This window comes from Mytilus californianus, unplaced genomic scaffold (assembly GCF_021869535.1).
Source record: "Mytilus californianus isolate M0D057914Y unplaced genomic scaffold, xbMytCali1.0.p SCAF_22, whole genome shotgun sequence".
NCBI classification, from domain to species: Eukaryota; Metazoa; Mollusca; class Bivalvia; order Mytilida; family Mytilidae; genus Mytilus; species Mytilus californianus.
The window spans coordinates 3,922,151-3,943,711 of record NW_026262671.1 but is presented as its reverse complement, the minus strand read 5'-3'; the positions used below and the strand labels follow the sequence as shown (position 1 = coordinate 3,943,711).

The 21,561-nt window shown below is 33.4% G+C and overlaps 1 protein-coding gene across 2 annotated transcripts in view; it reads left to right on the top strand.

The window, feature by feature from the left end:
* LOC127732122 (adenylyl cyclase-associated protein 1-like) overlaps positions 1–19,996 on the top strand; it is a 70,299-nt gene extending 50,303 nt beyond the window's left edge. For both annotated transcript variants that reach the window (XM_052241190.1, XM_052241189.1), the window contains exons 9-14: positions 8,363–8,558; positions 9,883–10,085; positions 12,210–12,333; positions 15,540–15,622; positions 17,511–17,654; positions 18,657–19,996. In XM_052241190.1, the coding sequence (XP_052097150.1) occupies positions 8,363–8,558; positions 9,883–10,085; positions 12,210–12,333; positions 15,540–15,622; positions 17,511–17,654; positions 18,657–18,737 (831 nt within the window). In that variant the 3' untranslated portion in view covers positions 18,738–19,996. The remainder of the gene's footprint in view (positions 1–8,362; positions 8,559–9,882; positions 10,086–12,209; positions 12,334–15,539; positions 15,623–17,510; positions 17,655–18,656) is intronic.
* The last annotated feature ends 1,565 nt before the right edge of the window (positions 19,997–21,561 follow it).

Below are 21,561 nucleotides of genomic sequence, written 5' to 3'. Positions count from 1 at the left end.
ATAATTAGTTCAAAATTTACAAATAAATTGTCTTGGGTATAAAACAGATCTTGCCTGCGTCTGATCTTTCAATAACAGTTTTATATTATTACAGTATATGTTTACTTTAATGAGTAGCAATTGATAGATATCTTGGAATTTAAAAAAAGTCAGGCATGTTGAAATGTGTAAAAAATGTGTTCGCGTGCATGCTCATCACATTATTAGGAAAGTGTGCGGGAGTGCAACACTTTCTTACTTATCTTCACTGGTTATATAACAGATTAAATATTTTCTTTAGCCGACTTTTCTTAGAGGGAGTAGATCTGTATAAGTGAAATAGTTTACACTGTCCCTAAACTTTAGGCTAAGGGTACATTTATGGTTATGGTTAGGTATGGGGATGTTTTGGGTTATGGTTAGATTTTAGAATTAGGGTTGGTGTAAGGGTTAGGTATAGGTTAGGGTAAGGTTTAGAGTTAAGGATAGCTTAGTTAAGCTCTATAAGGGTTGGGACGCGTAAAGTAAAAGAAAGCCCGTGTTTGTGCTGACCCCAACAAAGGAATCTCTTTGGTATTTGTTAATGTCTCTAAGTGTCTTTGTCTTTTGTGAATTTGGTGTTTATGTTCCATATCTTTGTCTGGATTTATCTTGCCAAACAATGTGTGTGTACTTTTCTGTTGGTGACCTTGCAATCTGTTGCTTCCTGATGGATCCATGCACAGAGTCAAAGAGAAACGCAAGGAGTTGCCTACCCAGACGAACGCATGCAGAGACCCAATGGGAGTGGAAAATCCTGAGTCTCTAAACGAGTAGACACTAGACTGCTATAATACCTTGAATCACAAGAGTGCCAGGTGACCTTTATTTTCGAAGCACAGATCCAGAAATTCTTCAAAGGGCAGTTACATTCTTACTTTCATCAATTTTACTGATTAAAAAAAAATCTGAAGAAAAAGAAAGAGGAGGTTCAAACATCCAGACCCCTAGAAGCAACTCTTTGATTCATGTAGATCTTTATTTTGAGTAACCTTGAAGGAAGGACATTATCTCTTTTTCATTTCAAAAGAACCAAACAGATTGAATGTTAAAACCACTATAAAGTATAAAACAAGATGGTGATAAATTCAGATTTACAATTTTTATAAACCTACACTTATTAGCTTTTAGTCTGACAAAAGGACTCCCAAATAGAAAATATGTACTTGCAGAATAATTTTGGAAATGGATATTGTTAATTTCTTAACAATGAGTTAAAAATTAGAATAATCATCAGCAATGAATTTGGTAGCCTACTTTGAAGTGAAAAGTAAAGCATTTGTGGAACAAACAATTAAATAATTTTTTGCAAAAGTAAAAGCTAACCAACTGACCCAGACATAGATAAGAAATACAACAAATGATTGAAAAGAAAGTCAAAATGATTAATAAAAGTTCTTTTGAACTTTTCAAGATGGTTGATTTCCAACCATTTGCTAGATTAATTATTTATTTTTATTTAATACCCACAAAATGTAAACACATTCAGCACTTCTCAGTGTTTATCCTTCTGCCTAGAAAAGTTTATAAAAATCTTGAAAATCATTTAAGCAGAACATAAGGTGTTTGGAGAAAATGAATGGAAAAATAAGCAGAATTTACTTTGAATCAATTTTATTTAAATTCCTGAAGAAATTTAAGATTTTTTCTGGTTTCCATCTGTTTATTCAGGTACAAAGAAGTGGGGGGTCAAAATCTTAGAGTGTTTTGTTTTTATAATAAGCATTGCAGAACATTGATCTAAGAATAAATTGTTGAGTACTTAAACAAAGGGAGATAACTGAACTGAGTTTTTATTTTAAATCTGACTTCTGCTTGTTAAATACTCCAGATCTGATGGAAGACATTTTGAAAAATTAGTTTTTTTCTTTATTCCTTTTATCTGTTGAAATTTTAATGCTCTTTCTTTTTGCATATAATCTGTTAAAATTTTAACGCTCTTGCTTTATGCATATTATCTGTTGAAATTTTAATGTACATGCATGTTTATCTATTCAATAAAAGTTACAAAATTAATCACATTTTCACAATTTTTAGGATGTTCATGTCTTGATAATCATGATAATGTAAATGAATATTAAAATTTGATGTGCTTTGAAATTTAAAGATTTGTTATAAGACAGTGTTGATAGACATTGCGAAGGCGAATAAGAACTTTTAACAAAACCAAGATGGAAACCGCGAGGGGTTCAGAAATTATTCTGGGGAACCAGAATTTTTCCACCTTAGAAATCAGAGTTTGGACATTGTAATTTTGCAGCATTCCTGTCTAACATTAATACCCATGAACAATTGAAAAATAGCACACCCATAGAGAGTGGGAGGGGATGTTTCATGGGGTTCTAAAAACAATACATACTATTAAAGACTATTTAAGTTCAGATTCAGATTGAAGTTTGATTGTTTAGTGGAATGACCCAAAATAGGTTCTATAAGTATGCTGTTTTGGGAACATCTGCTGACTATATACCAGCTTTGATCTTGTTAAAATGAGGAACAATTCGATCCTGTTAAATCCATTTGAAAATTCTTAGTGTTTGTTGTTTCATGGGTCAAAGTTCAAAAAATTAGTATTGAAAGAGTTAATTTTAGCAGTATAATAATGATGTTAGACAAAAAAGAAAGTTCAGTTGTAGAAATGTATTGCCCCATTAGGAATGTAACTAAACCATGAAAACCGATCATTGCAATTTCTAAGATGAATCAGAGGCTTTAAAATGCAATTAAAAGTCAATTATTTCAGTTGGTTATTAGGACATTCAAGTTTTTTGCAATTAATAATACTATTGAAAGTTCATTATCTAATGTCTGATGGGAATTAGGTGATATGTGGATACTTTTATTTTCGTTGGTACAAATTTTCTTGGATGAGGAAAAACTGTAATTTCAGGGATATTTTATTTTTTGGTTTTGCCTGGATATAAGGCTATTTAAATGGTGTACTTTGTTGAACTTTTAAATTCGTAGTACCTGTACCAACGAAATCTAGGAAAATAAGTATCCCACGAATAATAATGAATCCACAATAACTTGTTTGTACTCCTCTCTGTGATGTTGTCTCTGTTGTCTGTAATTGATCTTTTAATGGTATGTAAACTCTGTCTAAATCACTAAATGTCTTTAATTTTTTTTTTGGCACATACTTTTGAAGAACTCAAATCCAAACCATACTCATTTTTGAATGGACTTTCTCCATTTTTAGGAAAGGGCTTACATTTAAACAGAGTTTTAATGTATCTGACAAAAATTGACATAGACCACCTGATTTTATTATTTGGTATCCTCTTTCAGAATTTGGGTCCTCCATTTTTTAACTTTTTTATTTGAGCATCTTTTCATTGAGTCTTTTATAGATGAAAGGCTCATCTGGCATACAAAATTATAAGCCTGGTATCTTGGATGAGTTTTCTTTTTCTTGACAACAACAATCACAAGATGAGTCTTATCGGCAAAGTAAACGATTGCTGAGATGTCACCGACACCTTTGGGCGACCTACTGAATCTGAAGCCATCTTCCATCTTTAAAAGAGATTAAGATGTTAAAGTGTTGATTTTTTTGTCTAATGCATTGTTTCATTATAATTCTACAAATAATAACAGCTTGTCTTACACATAATACAAATGTTTTTCATTCTATGAGGTTGTTAGAATCTGCTCCGTCTTAATGAATGTCACCTAACTTGGCAGGGGATGGTTCAAGGTCATTGTTTTGTCTTGTGAAAGATGATGAATGAGAAGTTAAAGAGGAAGGTTAGGAGGATCATGAATTAGGAGGGGGGAATGAGGTTCAGCAAGGGTGATTAATTGATTGATTGTTGGTTGGTTAGCGTCCAGTGGGAATCAGCAAGGGTGAGGACAGTTTTAAACGGTATATTGGTGAATTCATTTTGTTAAAAAGTAAGGGACTTTAGGTACAGGAAAATTTGGCAGACTTAGGAAATATAGGTACTATTCTTTTCAATTCTGTGTGTGTGTGCACCGTGCCCACCACTCAGTAACAAGCCTAAATGATTACCTGAACTTCAATTTCTGACTATTATATACTATAAAGGTGGCTGTAGATCAGTTAGTGAGGTTTCTTTCAATATTGATTCAATTAGGTATAAATGAGTAGAAAATAGTGTTGCAGGAATTAATTAGAAAGTTCTTCAAGTATTTGAGCTTGCAACCAGCTAAAATTGCCACCTTATATAATGCTATATCTATCACAATAGGGAAAGAAGGTTTGTGACATACAAATGTATCAATACATGACACTGAGTATCCAGAAAGGCATTTGGAAAAAACTTAAATTAAAGGAAATGTGTTTTTATTGCTGTTATTCATCTCAAATAAACAGTTGACATATATAGCAAACCTCATTTTTTGGGGGAATTCAAAATAAAATGTGTATAGATTTTTGCAATTTTTTAAATGCTATAAAAGATGAAGAAATCATGGTTTATGTACTTATGTGATTTTTATATAATTAAGAATTGTACATTAATCTTCAAAGGAAATTCAAATACCGATAATCCCAATGTCTACAAGATGAAGTAGATTTGATTGTTTGTTGTTTTGCAGTGCTTAAAGCAGTTCTTTGAAAAATATGGCATTTACATAAATAAGTCAGTTAAAAATTGTGAACTTTATAAAATCTGACCAACATCAAACTTTGACCTTGTAAATCAGAAGAATGGCAGACAATTAAATTATATTTAATCCTCCAGAAAAGATATAATTTAATCATTTTATCTCATTTTATTTGTTTCTCCTTTTGATTTGTCAGAATGCACCAAAAAAGAAATAGAAAATTTTGATTCAGTCAGAGTCAATTCAATGTTTGAATAATTGAGTGGAGACCTTATCATTTCAAGCCTCATTGAGAGTAAATTAGACAGATTACAATTTTACTAATTTGTTTTATACTGTTCATTGAAATTTCTTCAGTGATTTGCCAGAAACAAAATTGAACGACTTTTAGATTAGGTTTGAATTAATTAAATTCAGTAACCTATTAATTAAAAAATGCTTGGTATTTAATTTTTTGCAAATAAGAAATGTTTGATGGCATGTGAACTATTCTTTCCTTTCTTCATCAGAAGCCAATATATATACCAAGAAGGGCAGAATAAATGGACATAAACTAAAATTTTTGTTGTTTAAAGTTTAAAATACTAAATATAAAGGTAAACTTAAATTTTGTATGCCAAATTGAAAATAGTATATGCTTACCCATTTTTAGATTTTTTTAAAACAAAATCTTTTGACATATTCCTTATTTTATAAAAAATGATATTAGAAAAATAAGCAGAAAATTGGGATTTTGTGAATCTTTTTTTACTAAAATTAGAATACAATTAACTCTACAACCATTAACCAAAAATTTCTTTTGCTATATATATATATATATGCATCTTTCTCATACAAATAGAAAGCTGTTTTGTTAGCTACCAACATTTAGACAGTTAATATTCATTTGGTACATTTTGCCTCTCTTTTATTATATCTCTTAGAGGAGTATTCAGGTGGCTTACTGCAAGGCAAATTTTTGCTTTCCCCAACATGTTCTCTTAATTATTTCAGTGGCAATCCAAATAATCCACACTTAATTCATCTTGCTAGACTCACATTGCAAAACCCTGGTAACCTCTCTGATTTGTTGTTAATTTGTTCTTGTCCTAAACATGCATGGAATATTTGCCACTGGACATTAAGCAAACAACAGTCAATCAACCAAGAAAGGTTACTTAGTACATGTGCTTTCCTTAACTAGAGGGGGCCTCAGTGGCCGAGTGGCCTAAGTAGTTCATCTACTGCGATCACTAGCCTGTCAACACTCAGAGGTTGTGAGTTCAAAACTCAGCACTGGTTATCTCTAAGCACTCCGGCTTCCTCCACCAATAATAACTGACTGCCATGATATAGCCAACAGTGCCGAAAGTGGCATTAAACAACATCAATCAATCAATCAATCCTTCCTTAATTAAGAGTGTTAACTTTAGGTAGGGCTGGCTACTGTATGTGAATACTTTGTAATAATTTTAAAAATATTCAGGTTGCTGTAAGAGATAAATCCAGATTGAAGATTTGAGAATCTTTTTGTAATTAGAAATCATTGTATTGTAAATATTTTGAAGACACCCACATGCCTTTTCTGACGCTTGAGCAGCATATGTTTTTACATAGCATCTGTGGAAAACAGTGAAAACATATGACTTGGTCAATTAAAACTTATTTTTGTGTGTCAGCTGTTGTACCTGTGAACTTTTGGTATCCTTATAGCTTACGTACATTATATATACTGAGCATGCATGCTCTTCGTTTATTGGATCCAGTTATGGAGTGTTCATTTGTTAAAATAATTTCTCCTACACTCAATTAAGGCATAAAAGTGGTTAATTTTTACAACACAGAGTGTGTGTTTTACTGCAATCCTTTTGTCCTTCTTTTCATCTGTCTGTAACTTTTTTAACTTGAAACTCAGCTTCTGAATAAAGGAATGATTGATATAATTTGTAAGAAGACATTTTATCCATTACTACCACATAGCCATGTGTCTTCTTTGGTAGTTATAGATTATCGATGGTTTTTCAAACGAGAGGGTGTTTATCATATTCAATCTCATCGAAGGGCGATTTTAATAAGCCCTGAGATGAGATGAAGCTGAGAAACATCCTCGAGTTTGAAAGACCATTGATAATCTGTTTATTGCTATTTTGCCTATGACATCGTTGATGTTTTCATTGACAACGTCACTTGCGCCCTAAGTTTCTGGCGATAATTTTCCATCTCAAGCGAGTAGTGTGATATAACAAATTATCACAAAAAAAGATCAAAGGAAAAATACACAAAATAGCGATGAATGTTTATATCACAAATTCATCAAAGAATATATATAGATTTAACTCTTGCTATACAGTGAAATCTCTGAAGTTCAACCTTCCAGCAAACATCTAGATGAAGTATTGTAATAAAAGGGCTGTTTTATTAAAGGCAAAGTATTACTAGACCTAATATTCAAAATAAAATCTAGTGCCTTAAAACAGGCCGATAATGGAGTTATCCAACAGAAAACTGTAGAATCTATTATTAGTAAAAAAAAAAAGTTGATAATCGTATTAAGATGAAAAAGATTTTAAAACATAAACATGGCCAAAGGGAGGTAATTCAGATTCACTTTTATTTAATCTTCACATATGTTTATTGTTAGAGAGGAGATTTTGAACAAATTTCTATTGAAATCCAGTTGTTTTAAGTTTCTCTTCTCCATAAACCTCTTGTTATTATAATGTAATTCTTTGTAGTCAGGAACTCTACCACTTTATGTTATCAATTTAAAGATTTAAAGAGTGGGTAAATTGATTGAAACTTAATGATTTCTCTTTCATGATGATAGTTTCTTAGAGTGTTTGAAGTGGAGTGAATCTTGAACCCTAAAAAAAGAGTGTACATCCATTTAAGTATTGTAATTAATTCTTAGTGCCAAAGAGCAAACCATAGCTTAATGCTCCCAAATTATACTGAAAGTTAAAGTAGCAATTATTTATGGTTTAATTGTCACAAAGTTGCTAAATAATCCATCATGATGCAATTGAAAAGCAAGTTAATGCGTATTAAAAACAATTCTCATTGTCAAATGCCATACGTCGACCTATAATTGCTTATATCTTCGTCATTTGAACTCCGATGGATAGTTGTCTCATTGGCAATCATAACATATTTCCTAATTTTTATTTGAGACAGCAAGGTAATACAATACAATACAAGTTCATCAAAGATTAACATCTAGAAGTCATCAGACAGTTTTCAATGATGGAAATGCGCCCACAGTGTACGGCAAGCTCTAAATCACTAAAATAATGTAGACTTATGTGTAAAAAGTGTGTTTGGTAGAGTGGAGATTCCCTGTTTTAACTTGACAACCACTCAAAGAGAGTGCACTCCTTATTGTAAGCCTGTTTTAACTTGACAACCACTCAAAGAGAGTGCACTCCTTATTGTAAGCCTGTTTTAACTTGACAACCACTCAAAGAGAGTGCACTCCTTATTGTAAGCCTGTATTAACTTGACAACCACTCAAAGAGAGTGCACTCCTTATTGTAAGCCTGTTTTAACTTGACAACCACTCAAAGAGAGTGCACTCCTTATTGTAAGCCTGTTTTAACTTGACAACCACTCAAAGAGAGTGCACTCCTTATTGTAAGCCCTGGGTAGTTGTTACTTGACCATGGGTCATGTTTTACTGAATGGACATTTCAAACCAGCTGTAGAGAATATTTCCTTCATATTTCACAGTTTTTTTTGTATAATCACATAATTTTTTTCTTTTCTGAAAGTTTAAATATTATTTTTCTATTTTCAGGGCGGTAATGCCTTATCTGTTACCAAATCAGGACCAGCTTCTGGAGGAGCACCACCACCACCAGGTGGTGCTCCACTCCCACCACCTCCACCACCCCCACCAGCTCCCACTCCTGAGGCAGGTGATAATAATGGAGGAGATGACAGCAGGGCACAGCTGTTTGAAAGTCTTCAGAAAGGAACTGATATTACTAAAGGTTAGTACATATATATATATAAGTAAAAGTTAGAGTTACTGCTCTTAATCACAAAAAGGAGGGCCATTTAAAATCTGAAACCACAGGAGGAAAAATGAAGACAGCAATAGCCAAACTGAAAAAGACGTAAAAAAAAACCACAAAAAAGTAAAAAAATATGAAGAATCTAAAAGAACACACAAATTTAGTGTCATAAAGGTTACTGGGCACCCTATATCTGCCCCTTAATTGACAATAAATTGAAGCATGGGATTGAATTAGTGTCATAACGATTACTGGGCACCCTATATCTGCCCCTTAATTGAGAATAAATTGAATCATGGGATTGAATTAGTGTCATAAAGGTTACTGGGCACCCTATATCATCTGCCCCTTAATTGAGAATAAATTGAATCATGGGATTGAATTAGTGTCATAAAGGTTACTGGGCACCCTATATCTGCCCCTTAATTGACAATAAATTGAAGCATGGGATTGAATTCACATTAAGGCTATTCCATTAAAATGTATGTGAGAGGGTAGGAAGGAAAGTTTGATTATTGAATGTGGGTCATGGGTCTTTTTTCAATATGTGTCTATTACCATTATGCAAAATTATCTAAAAAATGGTTCTTGGTTGTAGGGATATTTTTAAAGTCCCTTCCTACCCTCCCACATACATTTTAATGGAATAGCGCTTACCATTGTCAGTTTACATTCAACTAGAACACACCCGCTACATCGCGGATCTGTGACTGAATTAAAATACCTATGCCTTTTTTTTAATCCTGGATTTTTAGTATTCGTATTGTCATCTGATAAAGTCATGCTGATTGTAAGGTGTACACTTTTCCCTCCTTCAAAATCTGTCTGTTTTCTTACTACAATAAACTTACTATAAACTAAATTAAATTTTTTAACTAATTAACCAAAATTAATAGTGGTATTGAGGTGGAAGAAAACAGACTTGTTAAATAGTGTACTATAGTGTAACATAGATATAAAACAACTACTGGAAGAATTCCAGGTTCTCCTGATAGAGGAGGTGTTTACAGAAGGTAACGGGTAACTACAACCGGAAACTACATGTGACGTATACTATTGGTATCGGTATCGGTTTCGACCCTGAACTTGTTAATTATTGGTAATATTAATTATGTGGAAAACAAAAGGGCCTGGAATGGTGTAATTTTTAAACAACACCATTATCCTATATTAGTTATATTCTTTGATTCGTCATTTTTACGTAATGCGGGCTTACAAATTGGACCTCGTTATTTTAGTAGTATAGATATTGATATTTACCATACTGACAGCCATGTTGACAAGTAGATATATATTTCAGGATTGAAGAAAGTAACAGATGATATGAAAACACATAAGAATCCCAAACTTCGTGAAGGCCCAGCCCCATACAAGGCCACACAACAGGGTCCAAAGCCTTACTCTAAACCTACAGCACCAGCTACAGCAGTCAAGCCAGTAGCCAAGCCTGTAGCAGCTGATAAACCACCAGTGTTTGAATTACAGAATAAAAAATGGGCCGTTGTAAGTAACTCAATTTTGATATCATAAAGTAAGATTTAATATTGTTATGTTGGCCGTGGAGGGGGGGAGGGGGTGTACCTGTTTTGTGTAATCAACTCCTCCTACAGTTTTTAAACATGATTTGTGAAACTTCACAGAAAGATTGCACATATGTTAAAGTTGTGCTATTGTGGAATTGTTTGATGAGTATTTTTCTATTTTTCCAGACTTAGTTTATACAGGGCAAAATTGACAAAAGACAATTCATATTTTGTGAAATCAACTCCTACCTCAGTTTTCAACCTAGATGCCTGAAACTTCACAGACATATTGCACATGTGTTGAAGTTGTGCACCTGCTATTATGCAATTGTTTGAAGAATGTTTTCCTATTTTTTCAAGACTTTGAAACTTTTTTTTTTGGCAAAATTGACAAAAGACAAAACATATTTTGCGTAATCATCTCCTCCTACAGTTTTCAACCCTGATCCTTTAAACTTCCCAGATAGATTGCACACATATTGTAGTTGTGTACCTGCTATTATTGAATTGTTAGAGGAATTTTCCAAACTCAAGAACTTGGTCATTTTTTCAGCAAAAATTTCAAAAGATGGTACCAATTTTTGTTTTGAATGAAGATCTTTCGGACTTCAAAGAAAATTTGCAAACCTATTGAAATTGTGCTCCTTCCATTATGGAGTTGTTTAAAGATTTTTTCTATTTTTTGCATTTTATATGAAAATGTTCAGTATAGACCATTCGCTTTAGTTTAACACTTACCATGCTGAATTGTTTTCAGAAAATGTATAATTTTAGTTTATTTGCAAAAATATACAAATTACATGCAAATGAGCTTTACCCTGCTGCTGATGCATATTGATTCCTTTAAATCTAAGATAGGGGATCACGGGGTGGCGTGGTCGGGGTGAGGAGGCAGGGGTGGCTGGGCAGGAATTTGCCCCAAAGTTGGTCATCAGGTGCAAAAAGCGTCAATCTTGACAAGTTTTTCGTCCTATTTCTTGACCAGGAAGACCGAGGGATGCTGATAGATGTATCTTACTGTAGTCTGCATGTAGAGTGGACCCCAGTGAACACATTAATCACAACAAAGCTTAGGTCGGAGTCAAACTGATCTTGGTACAGCAGTCTAAAGAAGGTCATCTGCACCAAAAATCCAGAATTTCTTGATTTTTCACGTTTTTTAGCTTCAACTGGACCTGCAACCGGAAGTAGTCATTCACTAAGTGGATTTCAATAATAAACACGATCAGTAGTTATATTCCCGCGGATTTACACTATTTTTTAAAGTTTTAGTCCTCTGAACTGCGTGTGTCTGATACCGATGTGAAGCCCACCCCTCCAGAAAAACCAGTTTTATTCGATTTCAATTTTCCAAATTTGTATTTGCTCTGAAAATGCACCTTTAACTTGAGAAACATGACAATGAATAGCGTCAGGTTGAGGGAGCATGCATCAAATTCGAAATTAATGTCATATAGTTGACCTCTAAAAGTATGGAGAGCCATTGGAGCCAAATAACGGTAGTTTGGGTAATCTCGTCATATGACGGTCACCGCATGGTAAGGGTTAAGAAGCATTCTGAGCATCCAAGCCATTGAGTCTTTGATCTATTTTAATATACTGTAAATCAAATTATATTCTTAGATACTTTATTTCGTGTTTAGCCTTTTCTAACCCACTTTTCTGCATTCAATTTCATGACTGTCAAATCTACTTGATGTAGTTGAATAAGGAAAGATCCAAGTTTTACATATTCATAACGATTTATATTCTTGTTATTTATCTACTCATGAAAATAAATCATTCGCAAGAATTAGTTGGTTTACAGTACCCTATTATGTTGATTTAACAATTTGAAATGAAAATTCTAAGATATTTATGCCACCGTCGCAGCAGAGGGGACATTAAGTGTTACCCTTGTCCTTTCTCTAACTAACAAATGTTATGAAACTTATACTCAATGCTTATTACCATAAAACTCAGATCAAGTTCGAATTTGGGTGGTGTCACTTTTACCGTTCTTGAGTTATGTCCCTTTATAACGTTATATACAAGCAGGGGCATCATCTGTGTCCCATGGTCACATTCTCCATTTATTTTAATCATGTCATATTTCTGTTTTCAGGAATACCAAAAAGGCAACAAAAACATTGTTATAGATAATACAGAGTTAAAACAGACAGTTTACGCCTTTAAATGTACTGATAGTACAATCATAGTCAAAGGAAAGGTCAACTCTATTATCTTAGGTAAGAAAAGTTCAATATTATAATACATAGGTAAGGAAAGGTCAACTCTATTATCCTAGGTACAGAAAAATCACCTCTATAATGGTAGGAAGGAAAAGTCACCTCTGTAACGGTAGGGAGGGAGGAAAAGTCACCTCTGTAACAGTAGGGAGGGAGGAAAAGTCACCTCTATAATGGTAGGGAGGAAAAGTCACCTCTATAACGGTAGGGAGGAAAAGTCACCTCTCTAATGGTAGGGAGGAAAAGTCACCTCTCTAATGGTAGGGAGGAAAAGTCACCTCTATAATGGTATGGAGGAAAAGTCACCTCTATAACGGTAGAGAGGAAAAGTCACCTCCATAACGGTAGGGAGGAAAAGTCACCTCTATAACGGTAGAGAGGAAAGGTTACCTCTCTAATGGTAGGGAGGAAAAGTCACCTCTCTAATGGGAGGGAGGAAAAGTCACCTCTATAACGGTAGAGAGGAAAAGTCACCTCCATAACGGTAGGGAGGAAAAGTCACCTCTATATTGGTAGGGAGGAAAAGTCACCTCTCTAATGGGAGGGAGGAAAAGTCACCTCTCTAATGGGAGGGAGGAAAAGTCACCTCTATAATTGGAGGGAGGAAAAGTCACCTCTTTAATGGTAGAGAGGAAAAGTTACCTCTCTAATGGTAGGGAGGAAAAATCACCTCTCTAATGGGAGGGAGGAAAAGTCACTTCTCTAATGGGAGGGAGGAAAAGTCACCTCTATAATGGTAGGGAGGAAAAGTCACCTCTATAATGGTAGAGAGAAAAAGTGACTTATATTACGGTAGAGAGAAAAAGTCACCTCTTGAATGGGAGGGAGGAAGGAAAAGTCACCTCAATAATAGACCTTATCGCTATTTGGGACTCTGTATCACTTGACCAGAGAATTTGCGACACTTCAACTATTGACATCGTACAACAATCACTATTCCTTTGTTGCATCAGACATTTTCTATTGTGAGGTCAAAATTTTACAGGAACCTTTGTGATTTCCAGTAATGGCGGTCAAATCTCTGTTATATCCTATCAAAGGAATAGTCAACTCTGTTATCCTATCAAAGGAAAGGTCGTCTCTGTTATCCTATCAAAGGAAAGGTCAACTATGTTATCCTATCAAAGGAAAGGTCAACTCTGTTATCCTATCAAAGGAATGGTCAACTCTGTTATCCTATCAAAGGAAAGGTCAACTCTGTTATCCTATCAAAGTAATGGTCTACTCTCTTATCCTATCAAAGGAAAGGTCACCTCTGTTATCTCAGGTAAGAAAAGTAACCTCTATTTTCCTAGACAAGCAAAAGTTAAATCTTTTATTCTACGGAAGAAAAAGTAAGCTCTTTTATTCAAGTTGAGAAAAGGTTAAATCAATTAATCCTAGATGGACTATTTCTTGTCTTTTGTGTTTTTAATTATAAAAATAAGAAGATGTGGTATCATTGCCAATGAGACAACTCTTCACCAGAGACCAAATGACATAGAAGTTAACAACTATAAGTCACCCTACGGCTTTCAATAATGAGCAAAACCCATTCCGCATAGTCCGCTATTAAAGGCCCCAAAATAACAAATGTTAAACAATTCAAACAAGAAAACTAACAGCCTGATTTAAGTACTAAACAGTGAACTATAAACAAATATGATCAGGGGCGGATCCAGCCATTTTTATACGCCCGTCAAGTTTTTGACGGGACGTATTATGTTATACAAATGTCCGGCGTCCGTCTGTCTGTCCGTCTGTCCGTCTGTCTGTCCGGCGTAAACATGTCGCACCGTAACTTGAGAATGACTTATCCAAATTTCATGAAACTTAACATAGTTGTTTCTTATGATGGTCAAACGATCTGTATACTTTTTGGTGAAAATAAGATTAAAACTTTTTGAGTTACGGGACTTAGTAACTAAAACAGGTGTGTGTTTTTTTTCACATGTCGCACCGTATCTCAAAAACAATTTATGATTATTGCTTAAAACTTTACACACTTCTTAGTTATATTAATCTTAAGATCTGTATACTTTTTGGTGATGATTCAAAATTTTATTTTTGAGTTATTGAGTATTTTGTTAAAAAGGGGGAGGGGTTTTTCACATGTCGCGCCGTATCTCAAAAATGATTTATGATTATTGCTTAAAATTTTACACACTTCTTAGTTATATTAATCTAAAGATCTGTATACTTTTTGGTTTTGATTCAAAATTTTATTTTTGAGATATTGATTTTTTTTTTTAAAAGGGGTGTTTTCACATGTCGCGCCGTATCTCAAAAACGATTTATGATTATTGCTTAAAATTTTACACACTTCTTAGTTATATTATCTAAAGATCTGTATACTTTTTGGTTTTGATTCAAAATTTTATTTTATAGATATTGAGTTTTTTGTAAAAAAAAAAAGAGGGTTTTCGCATGTCACGCCGTATGTCAGAAACTATTTATGCTTATTGCATAAAAATTCACACACAAGACGACGGGCGTATCATGCGCTCATGGCGCAGCTGTTTATTAAAAGGGGGGGTTCCAACCCAGGAGAAAGGGCGGTTTCCAAATATATGTCCCCATTCAAATGCATTGATCGTCAAACAAAAAAATGGGGTTCCAACCCCTGGAACACCCCCCCTTGGATCTGCCACTGATGATATACAGCAACAAACAACAACCACTGAATTAAACCACAACCTTGTCTGTCCTTCTTTCAATTCAACTGTTATATCTCCTTGGTATCTACTTATTTTTTAATAAAAAAAAAACAAATTCAGGACTAAATGAACCTGTTAAAGTTTCAGCACAACCAAAAATAGAAATTGAACCCATCTATGTAATATTTCAAAAACTGAAACTAAAAAAATATCACTTTCCTTTTATTACTGAAGTTAAACTTTTATCAAATGTATAAATGTGGATTGTGTTTAATCATATGAATAAAGGTGGACTGTGTTTAATCATATGTATATACATTGTATGTACTGTGGATTAATTTATTTTTGTGAATTAAGGAAAACTTACATGTTTGTGGATATTTAATTTCGTGATTTTGCATACAAACCTATAGAAAATTTGTCATTCGTTGAACATTTAATTCCGTGGTTCACCTGTACCCACGAAATCCATGAAAATTTGTATCCAACAGATAATAATGAATCCTCAGTACTTCACATAGGACAACAATATTATTATATCTCTCAAATAAATAATCTTTATTTTAACAGATAGCTGTAAAAAAGTAGGAATAGCGTTTGATGATGTTTTAGCCTCATTAGAATTTGTCAACTGTCAGAGTGTTAAAGGACAGGTAAGAGTTATCTTTCTTACATTGCTTTGCTGTATATAATATCTAATTTATTATTCTTCCCCATTTACAATTCTGGGATTTTACAAGTAGGTATGCTGCTAAAGTTATTTTATAGACAATACAAAAGACTGGGTTTATTGTTAAAGACTGCATATTGATGGATATCATTTTCATGTGTTGTTGGATTGCTGCATTGTTTGGGAATATCAAGTCATCTTTTATTTAGTGTCAATCCTTTTGGCTATCATTTGGGTGTTGAGGTTTAGTAGTTGACTGGAACAGATTTCCCGTAATTAGAACAAAAGATTGCGTTTTAAATGTTCATATTCACATAACATGGATGTTTAATGAGATCCTGGGAGACAACAAGCATGAGGCCTGCCAAAATTAGATTTTATTTCCTAATAGCAGGCGATATCTATAACAATAAAAATAGGAAGATATGGTATGATTGCCAATGAGCAACCAGAGACAAAATGATGTAAGAGTTAGCAACTATAGGTCACCATACAGCCTTTAACAATGAGCTAAACCCATACCACATAGCAAGCTTATATAGCCCTGAAATGACAAATGTAACACAATTCATACGAGAAAACTAACAACCTCATTTATGTACAAAACAATAAAGGAAAAAAAATTCGTAAGGGTTCCACGGAACCCAGTGTCTCGCCTACTTTTGCTGTCAATCGCAGGCTCAACAAAAATGAGAAAAAAAAATAATAAAAATATTCCTCTCTATACTATCTTTTGATTGTAAGTAGCTTCTGTCCAAGTTTGGTAAAAATCCAGGATAGTTTATGAATCTAATAAATGTTTTAAAAACTTAAACTGCAGACTGTATGTAATGTTAACTGGAAGAAAAACTAAGTCCATTTATAAGTAAAATACAGAAAAAATGGAACAAAATTTTAACAAAATTTCCTTCTAGATACTAGCTTTTAACTTGAACAATCTTCTGTCCAAGTTTAGTACAAATCCAAGATAGTTTAAGAAAGTTGTTAAAATTTGAAAAACTTTAACCACAGAGTGAATGTAATGTTAACTGGCAGAAAAACATAAGTCCAGTTATAAGTAAAATACGGAAAAAATGGAATTTTTTTTTTTACAAAATTTACTTCTGGATACTATCTCATGATCATAAACAAGCTTCTTTCCAAGTTTGGTAGAAATCAAGGATAGTTTAAGAAAGTTATTAAAATTTCAAAAACTTTAACCACAGAATAAATGTAATGTTTCCTGGCAGAAAAACTAAGTCCATTTATAAGTAAAATACAGAAAAAATGGAATTTGTTTTTTACAAAATTTACTTTTGAATATTATCTTATGATCATAAACAAGCTTCTGTCCAAGTTTGGAAGAAATCCAGGATAGTTTAAGAAAGTTATTAAAATTTCAAAAACTTTAACCACAGAGTGAATATTTGTGGACGCCGCCGACGACGGAATGTAGGATCGCTATGTCTCGCTTTTTCGACAAAAGTCGAAGGCTCGACAACAAATATGATAAACACTAACAAACGACAACCACTGAATTACAGGCTCCTGACTTGGGACAGGCACACACAGAATGTGTTTGGGCGCCAACCCTCCCCTTGAATGTTCTTTCCTGACAACAGTACAAAAATGCAAAGGAAAACAAACGAAAAGCTGGATATTATCTCCCCTCAAACAAGTTAAAAAAACTCCCTGTCAGTAAAAATATTTTTCTGAAGTTAACCAATGTTAACAGCAGCATGGAATATTACCGCAACTATTCTGTTATTACATAAAATGCAGTTGACTGGTGACGATAAATGGTCCTCGACCAGAAGTGTACAATAGTTCTGACAAAAATGATGACAATGGGAGTGGGCAATATTTAGGTTACATATTTGTATATTTTTCAGGTTCAAGGAACTATGCCAACAGTCTCTATAGATAAAACTGATGGATGTATGATTTACTTAAGTAAAGATTCACTCAACTGTGAAATTATAACATCAAAATCCTCTGAAATGAATATACTAGTTCCTAAAGATGATGGAGACTTTGTAAGTTGACGCTTTTAAATTGGTACTGTGTTGGTTGAATATTTATTACTTTATTATTAGCTCTGATCATTATAACCAGAATTAAGTTGTTTAAAAGAACTTTTATGTATATAAAATTGAGAATGGAAATGGGGAATGTGTCAAAGAGACAACCCGACCAAAGAGCAGAAAACAGACTAAGGCCACCAATGGGTCTTCAACACATTGAGAAAATCCTGTACCCGGAGGTGGGCTTCAGCTGGCCCCTAAACAAAAATGTGTACTAGTTCAGTGAAAATGGACGTCATACTAAAATACAAAACATATAATTGAACTAAAATTAAAAATCTTACAAGACTAACAAAGGCCAGAGGCTCCTGACTTGGGAGAGGTGCAAAATGTGGCGGGGTTAAACATGTTTTGTGAGATCTCAACCCTCCCCTTATACCTCTGGCCAATGTAGAAAAAACAAACACAAAGCAATACACACAGTAAAACTCAGTTTAAAAGAAGTCCGAGTCCGATACCTGTATAAACAATGTCTTGACAACACCCAAAGCTGTATATTGGGAGAGGAGTGAAATTATTGGATTTATTTCACATGCAAAATTATCAGTTTTGATTTAACTGGGAAATCACAATATTTCATTGTAACCAATATAATAAAAATGTCTCTTATCTAACACTAAGACATCATGAAATTCATAAACTATTTGTCATGTAAATTATTTTACCCTAGGTAATAGATGAACATTGCCTGCTCAGTGATAACTTTTAAATTGTATACCATCCAAGTTTTTAACAATTAAAAAAATTGATACAAAACGTCAACTCCATCAGCCACATAAATTGACGAAATCCCAAGATAATCGGTAAAAGAGAGCGAAAGATACCAAAGGGATACTCAAATGCACAAGTTGAAAACAAACTGACAATACCATGGCAACAAACAACCAAAACACAAACAAACAGTTATGTTGAACTTAAACAAGTTTGTAGCAAATGATTTTGTTTGTTTTACAGACAGAATTTCCATTACCAGAACAGTTCAAGACGATCTATAACGGCAAGAAGTTTGTTACTAATTGTACAGACAGCATTTGATGAGGAAGTGCCACAAAGGGAGATAACTCATATCAGGCCATTCCAATCACTTTATTTTCTGACATCAGAGCTACGATATAATTTCTGCTCAATAAAAGTATTATTATTTTTACTTTGTACATTTATAAAAAAAAAAGAAGACAAAAATGTTTCATAACACACACTTGATATTTTTGTGATGTAACTTTCTGTCTCGTCTATGCAACAAAAAGATTAAGATTAAATAATGAATTATTAATATAAAATATTTAAAATAGATTGATTAAATTGATATTGAATATTATAGATATGTATGGTGTTATATTCTGCCAAAAAATATATAGAGGGTACAATAAACTTGCACTTTACTTTTTATTCAGTTAAGAAAAAATTGGGAACAATAATCTGTTTGTCACACATGTCACATTACATCAGTAAAAATAGTCCTTTGCCAATTTGAAGACTCTTTCAATCTGGCATAGATCATAGTTTTGGTTGAGCACAATACAAACTTATTTGCTTGCTAATACTTTGATTAAGTTTATTAGAATTACTTACATTTATTCATCTTGGGCTTAATCTTAATTTATGATATTAATCATATTATTATTAACTTATCTCATTTGTATAATTTTATTATCTTCATGATTGTTTTATGTGACATTTTTCGTTGAGTGACATTAGTTTCTGTATAGTAACGTGAAGCGTTTGATGGTGCTAGTATCTTGTTATAAATATAAACTGTGTGACCAGTAGGATAACAATTCATATTGCCATTTTATTTACTTAAGGAAATAATTTTATACCTAAAATATTTAATTACTTAAGTTATAAAATGCAAAAGAATATTCATTTTCTTCTGTGGACAATTTTTTTAAATGCCAATGATATTTTGGTCAATTGTAGAATGAGATAAAAATTCATCATAATGTCTTCCACTATTCAAAAAGAACTTATTCATCATAGTCTCTCTCTATCACTGCTCATCAAATTTTGTTCAGCATTTCCTAATTGTTACTCGATTCAGATAATTGTTGAGTCACAATAAAAATTTTGAAATTATTTTTAAAGTCTTCTTTATTTAGAAAAAAGCTAATGTCAAACAAAGAAATTCATTGCTTGATCTCTATTAATAGCTTACATATTTGACAAAATAGCCAAAGGAGCAAGTCATATTATAACACTTTTATTACAATGTATATTTCACCTGAAGATAATTTTATATGATTCAGTAGACTGTGCAATATAAAAGTGCTATCTGAATAAAAATTATAAATGTATTGTCTTCTTTAATTGTCCCTGGCCAAATTGTGTTGTGTAAGGGTGGTCATCTTTAATTCTTGGGGTTGTGGGTTCAATGTCTGTCAGGGTCTTAAAACAAAGACTTGAAGAAAATTATATCTCCGCTAGCAGTGGGAGCTATATTGCATTCACCTTTTCTATTCTTCCAACAAATACTTTGTCACACTTTTCTCAGGAACAACGGAACAGAATTACTGTAAATTTAGAAATTATCGTGTGCATTTATTATTGCGATTTTTGAAGAATGGACAAAAAAGCGAGATTTATTATTGCGATTTCAGGGAAATCTGCATACAGATATATATATAAACTTCAGAAGGCAAGTTCTTATTAATGCGATACTCGCCCAGTCGCATTATTCGCATTTATAAAAACCTTGCAATAATTTCTGAATTTACAGTACTTTATATTTTGGTCAGCAGCTTGACAATGATAATATGTTATATGTGAGCTCTTATCGAATCTGCCAATTACTTCCTTTTTGCTGGTTCTTTGGATTTTAAAATGTGTTGAATGAAACCATAACATTCTTGTCACACTTTTCTCATGAACTGCTGAACAGAATGACTACATATTTTGTCAGCAACCAGACAGTGATAAGTTGTATGGTGTGAATGCTTTTCTAATCTGGCAAACAACTACTTCATGTTTTCATGTAGATTGATTTACAGGTGGTGGTATTCTTAGCATAGCAATTGTTTCAGCTTCTTTTTGGTATTTGCTGCTTTTCTGCTGAGCATAGAGCATTTAGGAGTAAGAGCAAAGACTGATAGGATCAGAGTCCAAATGATGTCTCTGGTAGGACTTGTTCTTGTGAACTATTACATTTAAAATCCAGCTAAGCATTGTTTTGTCTTGATGTGCACATAATATTATCCACTGGTGACTGGAATTAAAAAGTAAAAAGCGAGGAACCACTTTAAAACATCAATCACTTTTTTTTGGAAGCACATATATAAAATGAGGTTACAACTATTAAAGAACAGATAGTATTTTGTCACCTTCATGGAATCCAAAAGTGAGACTTAATTATGCTGTTTCCAATGGCGACGGCAGCAGCCTCAACAATGTTTTAGTTTGTGATTAGGTCAGTTTATGGAGAACCACTAGTGGTAGGTCAATAATATTTGACATGCAGTTGTGTCAGCATTAGCACATCTCATTTACATACAGATTATTTGGCCCCACCCCCTCAGTCATGGTCTATTGACTTTGAAACTTTTGTTTAAAGGGCGATCATTAGTGGTAGGTCGATGGTATTTGGTATGTAGATGCATTAGCATTGGCACATCTCATTTTCATGGATATTGTTTGACTGCCTCCTCAGTCATGGTCTTGACTTTGAATGTTTTGCATATTTCACATGTGTGAGTCATATGGCATATAAGTTTCCTCTACAACATGGCGGAGACCATCTACCATATGGATCTATCAAGGAGCAAAGCTTACTTTTACTTGCAGAGATCTCGGCACTCTCCCTACACCAGGCATCAGACCTGAAGTCCGTATTTTGACCGATCGTGCCTTAAACATGGAATTTATT